Source organism: Kogia breviceps, chromosome 1 (assembly GCF_026419965.1).
Source record: "Kogia breviceps isolate mKogBre1 chromosome 1, mKogBre1 haplotype 1, whole genome shotgun sequence".
NCBI classification, from domain to species: Eukaryota; Metazoa; Chordata; class Mammalia; order Artiodactyla; family Physeteridae; genus Kogia; species Kogia breviceps.
In genome coordinates, this window is record NC_081310.1 from 21,823,312 (window position 1) to 21,830,820 (window position 7,509).

A 7,509-nucleotide genomic window follows, 5' to 3' on the forward strand; every position below is an offset into this window, starting at 1 on the left:
AGGACACATTTGCAGGTTACACGGGATGGGGATTACTTAATACTAATACTGATGCTAATATTAAAACTAAAAATAATAGAAGCTGGTTAGTCTACTGTGGATTCTGCCTGCTCAATATAAAGATCTTTTCAAATCAAGGGTGTAAACCAGGATGATATTATCTACCTACGTCGGGCCCCCCTCCTATCCATTTACTCTGGATCCTGCCTGCGTCCCCTCATGTTCATTTCTGTCACTCAAATTAGATTATCTATGGTTGACTTGATGGCAGAGGCCTCAACTGTTTCATTGCCCTCTGTATCTGCAGTGCCCTGGCCAGTGCCCGGCACATAGTAGGTGCTCACTAAACCCTTGTTTATCACTACAGCTTAGCCGTACACTCCCTCGAGGCAGGGGCTACACACTCGCCATTGTTTCCCAGCACCAAGAATGGCGCCTGGCCCGCAGGAGGCGCTCAATAAATATCGAATGAATGAGGGAAATGAAAGTGAGTAGACAAATACAGTGAAGCTCCGTGTTACCATGGAAAGAGCACTGGCTTTGGTGTTGAGACATGGCTCCTAGCCTTGCTGTGTGACCTTGAGCAATCCACCTTTCAGCTGACCCCCGTACTTCCTTCCCCATGTTGAATAAGACCCCTCTAGCGCCAGGCCTGGCCAGTGAGGCGCTCTGTGTACATGAGGTGCATCAAGCCCTCAAAGGCAGAACTTCAGCTACTCAGAGGGGCTTGTCCGGGCTTCGCAGCTGGAGAGGGTTAGAAGTAAAACATTTTAGTTTCTCGCCTTTGGTTTTGTTTCTTAGATTATCCTTTCTTCTCTTTATATTGTGAAAAGGTGGTTGTTTTTCTTTCTGCCAGATGGACAGAGCGTATATTTTGGTGTGGAACATTCTTCATTGTTGCAGAATTAGCCTGCAGCCCTTTCTAAGAGCCCAGGGATGCGTGACCCCCTCCTTGGTAGCGCTGGGGCTCCACCTTAGGACACAGACTCTTAATGCATGTTTAATGACTGGGCTCTGTTAGAAAAAGTAGGGCGAGGGAGTTACCCAGTTAAGAATTCATCCAGTTTGTGTGCCCAGAGGGCCTGTGTTCACACAAAAGTCCTTGCAATAGTGAGGATGACCGTTTCCCTAGCGCTGCCATATCCTCCACCATAATCTGGGAGCCCCTGGACACAGCCATCACATATGCGTGTGGCAGCTGGTGGCATAAAGAATCCACTGCATGCCTCCCACCCCTGGGGACCTGCCCTGCGATTGCAGGAAAGAGGAATAATGGCCACGATAATCATCCTGATGAGAACAATGATATAAGGCACTCGGAGCAATCCCATCTCTCATCCAAGGAGCACAGTATATGGTCTCGTAGCAACGTTTAGTCCAACATTGTGGGAAGTAGTAGGCGGAAGAGCCCGGGGAGTAGATAAGATGCTCTCGGGACAGGAATGAGAAAGAAGCAAGGGGTCTGGCTTTTGGAAGGAGCCTCTTTTGAGGGCCGTCTGAGGTCTTTTGTGGGATCCCACTAATGCCTTCTTTTCCTCTTCTTTCTGCATCCAGCATGATCTACACTTTAGTGAGCTCTTAACTCAAAGACCACGCACATCCTCAGAGACTGGGATGGGAGAGGCCCGAGGCTGCGCAGTCCACTTCTGCTGGTGTTGGGAGAAGGGACCAGTGTGGGGAGGTGACAGACAGAGACGGGCAGACACTCTGAATCGGGAGCCGGAAGCATGCAGCAGCCAGCGGCCGAGTGCGCACGTGTTGTCACCCTGTGTATCAGTCTTTGGCGTTCACACCCCACACTCGGGCTGTAGATCCCTTCTGAGCAGCGGGGGCACGAGGGGTGACGAAACGCGAAACCTCTTCTGAGCGAGAATTGCTGCTTCCTGAATCCACTTTATTGGATGGCTCCCTGAAGTTCACGCTGCTGCGTTCCTGGGCCGCGGGCGTGGAGGCTGGATGGCTGGCAGGTGCCTGCTAAGGAACGGCGTGACCCAGGGTCAAGGCTGTATCTGTGGGACTGATTGAAGTCCTCAAGGACGTCACCGGCTACCTGAGACTCTCGTGTTTCTTCCAAGCCCTGGCCACGCCCTTCACTTCAATGGGAGGGGCCTGGAAGGTGTGCAGATTTGCCTTGGGCTATAACCAGCCCTGAGCCTGCAGGGGTGTCTGTTTTCCTGCTCTGCTTTGTAAGAGCCCAGCTTAGGATGTTAGTGACTTCACAAGCTGAGTTTGGGACAGTATGTTGGTAAAGAGTTACGGCCAAAGTCAGGGCTGGGGGGTGGTGAGATGGGAAGGGGGAAATCGTAGGGAAAAACGATTTTTTAAAACACGGATGACCTGTTCAAGGTGTTAATTCTTCACCACCACAAACTGTATTCTTCTGTCGTCATCCCAAACTATCACAGCGTCGCTGAATGCAAATCAATTGGTCAACACTAGTCAAAGCTACTGACTTTTAAGGCTCCCAAAACAATCAATCCTGAGGCCAGAAAAAGCTGGAGTGGCACCTCTGTACTGTGGGCATCCGGCAGCCGAGAAGTGAGACAACATCATTAATTATAGCTTCGTTTATGACGCTGCATCATTCGTGCTGCTTGGTTCAACACAAGGACATTAGCTCATTTAGAATTTTCCATTCGACATTCTCTCCTTTTTGGGTAGGAGTTGTACTCGGGGGTTGTAAATAATGACAAGGCTGAGATTTTTATTATGTTTAAATTGGGCACCATGATTTTGACCTTATTCCCCAAACTTCCCTTCTTTTCTTCTGTTTGACATACACAGGCTATTTATACATATCCCAGCTTCCACCTGAAGTCCGTGACTCAGGTTTATGAATGGTGTTTGTGTGACACGTGTGCTGTGATTAAAACGCAGCGACCATTTGAGTGTCTCGCCTACCTGGCTCTCTCATTTAAACGCATTACAGGGCTTCCCTGGTGGCGCAGTGGTTGAGAATCCGCCTGCTGATGCAGGGAATACGGGTTCGTGCCCCGGTCCGGGAAGATCCCACATGCCGCGGAGCGGCTGGGCCTATGAGCCATGGCCACTGAGCCTGCGCGTCTGGAGCCTGTGCTCCGCAACGGGAGAGGCCACAACAGTGAGAGGCCCGCGTATCAAAAAAAAAAAAAAAAAAAAAAAAGTAAACGCATTACAGGCTGGCTTCATCTCCATATGGATGGTAAACTGGTAGGTGGTGGACAGAGAGAAGTTTCAAAAAAGCATTTTCCTTCTAAAACTTCTACCGAAAACAAAATGCAGACTTCTGCTCTGAGGTCGAAGGTATGGAACCAGAGGATTCAAGGCAATATTTTGGGGAGCTGGCTTCCCCTTGGCCAATACCCGCTGTCCTGGCCGAGTAACTGTGGTTGCAATGGAGCGTTTCCTTTAGGGCTGGTTGGCTCCGTCTCTGACTCCATTCCCAAGACAACCAGCCACCTTCGTTCCGAGAAGCCAGCCCTGGGTTCCAGGCTGCAGGCAGCAAATCTAACCCCACCGCCATCTTGCAAATGCAACTGAAATCAGAGGGTAAATGGCCCATGTTAACTTCTCACCACGGAGCTGTTGTTTGTTTTTATACTTTGCCTCCTTCCAGAAAGATTTGAAGTGGCTTATAATAGCAGGCACAAGTATGCAAAGACTGTTAAAATGGAAACAGGAAATCCAAACTAAAAAAGAGGAGGACACAGAGATACTGACTTCCTGAGGTACTCTATTTACTGGGCTTGAGCATTAAATTTGATATCATTTCTCTTAACAGTAAATAATAGCAATTCACATTTACACAGCGCTTTTCAGATTGCTTTTGCATCTCATTTGACTTTCCTCACCATCCTGTGAGGTTGATACTTTTCTTTTTCTCATTTTCTAAGTGAGGAAGCTGAGGTTCAGAGAGGGTAAGTGACTTACCTATAGTCACACAGCAGTCCCAGACCTGCCTTTGAACCCAGATTGTCTGACCTTAAAAACCCCATGTTCTTCCGTTTTAAACAGAGCACACGTGTTACACAAACACCATTCATAGACCTGAGTCACAGACTTCAGATGGAAGCTGGTACGCTGAAGAGCTGACAAAGTAGCTTAGGGTTCTGTTAAGGTTTGATTAGCATTAACTTTTTGAGAGAAAGAGAGTATTTTAAAAAGAGTTATAGAGAAAGTATACCTTCATGTGCTAGCCTCAGTCTTGCTTTATTGTGGGAGGTTCTTCTCTAAGGCGGTCCTCTAAAAACTTTAAAGATGTCTAGTGTCTCTTGGGCAGTTCTTATGTTTATGACAGAGAAATATCTCTCTCCCACGAGTTGTGACTGGGAAATAATTCCAGTGGTTGTTGGGAGTTTGAGCCAATTTTCAATTGCTGGGAGAAGCTAATTATGATGATAAGAATCAGAGAAATGCGCACAGTTGGTGGAGCCGTGTTGTGTACCAGGATTTATGCCAGGACCTCTTCCAGCTCTCACAATGATCCTACAAGGCAGGTTGCATATTCTCACCCCCAGTTTACAGGTCAGGAAAACAGGGAGGCTCAGGACGGATGAGTCTTCCCTGGGTGAATCAGCCAGACCAGAGTTCGAGGCTACAAATAAATGGCCAGATAATAACAATAGCTAAAATTGAGGTGTTGGGCATTATTCTATATGTTTTGTGTGCTTTTGTCTGATCCTCATAACAATACCATGATGTCGATATTATCTCTGCTTTTTAGATGAAGAAAGTCCCAGAAGATGAGTTACTTGCAGAGACCCAGAGCTTGTAAGGGGTGCGTATATAGCTGCAGATGGAATTTAACCCCAGGTCTGCCTCTTCACACATAATTTTTCCTTCTTGGATATCTTTGTGGCTCATTGTTTGTCCCACAGAAATGACCGAAGGGAGGAAGGGGAGTCAAGCAGGAGAAACAGCACCCTGGATAAATCACAAAGTGAATATTACCCTTGGGTGATGGAGAGCTCATCCTACCAAGCATGTATGTGGGCATCAAGGGGGGGTGGGCCACACACATTATGTGATGGTGGCATTGGTGGCCTGGTTCCCATTGCCTTAGGGAGGCAGAGTGGATAGGCTTGGCATGGCTGTGCCCAAAGGGTCAGAGCGGAATTGGGGGGGGCACTAAATTTACTTTTCACTTCATTAATGAAGTGAACGATGGCACCCACTGCTCTGACTTGCTATAGAGATTAAATGAGTTCACATGTGCAGAGAACTTAGAAGAGCACCCTCGTGTGGTAAGCACTAACTCTTTGTAGGAAGTGAATCTTCCTTGCCATCCTTCTTCTGTCTGGTGCCCATCCAGGGCAAGGTCCTCTGTTGGGAGGGAAGTCACCTGGCCATGTGGGAAGGAAGTGAAGACCCTGGACCCTGCTACCCTCCTGATGTTTGCATCTGTAGTGTCCTGAGTGGAGGTCATGCTGGGTCATGGCACCTCTTTTCAATGCCATGTTCTCTGGCCAATCATGACAACAACTGCTGTTGAGTACTTGCCCTATGCCAGGTGCCGTACAAAGCACTTGATGTGCAAGGTCTCATTTAATCCCCACAGCAATGCTATGAGGTCGGCACTCTTCCTGTCTCCAATGTATAGTTGAAAAACTAAAGCTTATAGAGGTTAAACAAATGAGCAAATGTCACAATTCCTAGGAAGTCATGGAGCCTAGACTCCAGCCGAAGTCTAGCCTTCACTATTTGTTCATCCCTGTAAGGGAGGGCAACGGGGTGTGAGAAGGAGTAGAAAAGGAGACGGAGAAGGGAGAACAGGAGAGGCACTGCCAGGAAGTGTGGGTTTGCTCACCTCACAGGTTTCACGGCAAGCAGGTCCCCGTAAATGACTTTGTAATCAGAAGCATTTGCGCTATGGGATCTTGTACAAGCTTCTTAAACTTTCTGAGACTCAGCTTTCCCGTCTGTAAAACGGGAGGTAATAATACCTCCGTTTGAGTGAGGTTGTGATAAAGTGCTTATGTACATAGAGTTTGTACAGAGAGCCTGTCTCGTACTGGGTGCTCAGTAGATCTTGGTCCTTAGAGCTCTGCTCCACTCCCCCTCCCTTCACAGAGTTGAAGGGAGGATTATGTCGCATAAAATGGTAAAACGCTTCTCATAGTAGCACATGGCAAGATTCAATGAATCTTAGCTTCCTTCCTCTCCTCCCTCCATCCTGGGGGCGGACCTGGGTAACAGAGCTCAGCCCTCTCAAGCAAATCTCCCCTCTGCTTCCTATTTTTAGGCTTGGTAATTGCACCAATGTTGAGTAAAATTGTCACGGTTATGACAGTTTTGTTCTCCTACGTAAGAGAGAATGCAGCCAGCAAAATGCTTTGACAATAATTAATTGCACTCACGCTGTGTCATTGCACAGATCCGTTTCCTAACCTTCTCTTTTCCTGGACTTGGGCTGCTCTGTTCCAAACCGTGCTCTGGTAAATGAAGTTTAGATCTCAAGGCTGCCTCTGCTGCCGAGGCTTAGGCAGAAGGCTGTCATCACTGTAGGTGTTTGAGGAGGCATCTTGGAACGTGCCCCGTGACTTGCCTCATCCAGGCAGAGGGAAGCGTGAGCCGAGCAGAGAAGTGATTCTTCAGGACACAGCCAGGCGTTTCTAGGGAAAGATGGGAAAGGCTTTTGCTTCACCCTGCCCACATTTTCTTCCTCCTCAGCTAGCAGTGAGCTCAAGCTGGCTCATACAGGCTGATGAGAGCCAATCGTGAAATTTTGCTAAATGGGATTTTTGCAGAATGGTTGTTAAACACAGCTATTATTAAAACCGGTTATGTAAGCTTACAATTATATTAATTAAATTAAAACAAAGATAATGTATAGTCGAAAGTCATCACCTCCTCATTATTTTATTACGTTTTGCTGTGATCTGTGCTCTTGAGGTTATGTCTATTGCATCTATGGTGGAAACTCTGTGTAACAGTGCCCTACTGTGCACCTCCTCCCATCTTTATGTTCAGTGGTGTCCCGTTAATAGCTTGAAATCGGCCATGCTGGGAGTATTTACACCACAGAAAATGGCAAATGCTACAGATGAGGCCCCTCCCTCTCCTTTACCCTCCCCTCCTGGTGCTAGTTGTTAAACATTTTCTAGTACACTTTGTTCACATTTACCAGTAAACACTGTTCCCGGCTCTGGCACGCTGTCGGGCTACACTGCGAACCAGTGACCAGAGTGGCACTTGGGACCAGTACCCCTGAAGGCTTGGGCACCGGAACCCACTGTTCACCACCCTGAAGGAGCCACTTCCATCGTGGCCGGAACTGCCACCCCCCCACAGCAGTGACGCCAGCAGTCCTGCCACTTAAGCTCCTTTTGTCCCCTAGAGGTGATAGGAAAGGAGACTCTGAGTTTTGTGCTCCGTAGGCCGTGAGGGCTTGGGCTTGGAGCTGATATAAGTGCAGCACACTCTGCTGAGCATGAAGCTACTGTTGTACTTTGACGCTAGACTCACTACCCTTGAATTAACTTGGGGACCATCATTCTTCCTGTAGGATGGGTCTCTTCCCAGGAGGCTTCC

At 48.0% G+C, this 7,509-nt stretch overlaps 1 protein-coding gene across 3 annotated transcripts in view; it reads left to right on the plus strand.

Moving 5' to 3' along the window:
* CNIH3 (cornichon family AMPA receptor auxiliary protein 3) overlaps positions 1-6,817 on the plus strand; it is a 288,908-nt gene extending 282,091 nt beyond the window's left edge. For all 3 annotated transcript variants that reach the window (XM_067028443.1, XM_067028436.1, XM_059069520.2), the window contains 2 exons: positions 1,555-2,930; positions 3,158-6,817. In XM_067028443.1, the coding sequence (XP_066884544.1) occupies positions 1,555-1,582 (28 nt within the window). In that variant the 3' untranslated portion in view covers positions 1,583-2,930; positions 3,158-6,817. The remainder of the gene's footprint in view (positions 1-1,554; positions 2,931-3,157) is intronic.
* Positions 6,818-7,509: the final 692 nt, after the last annotated feature.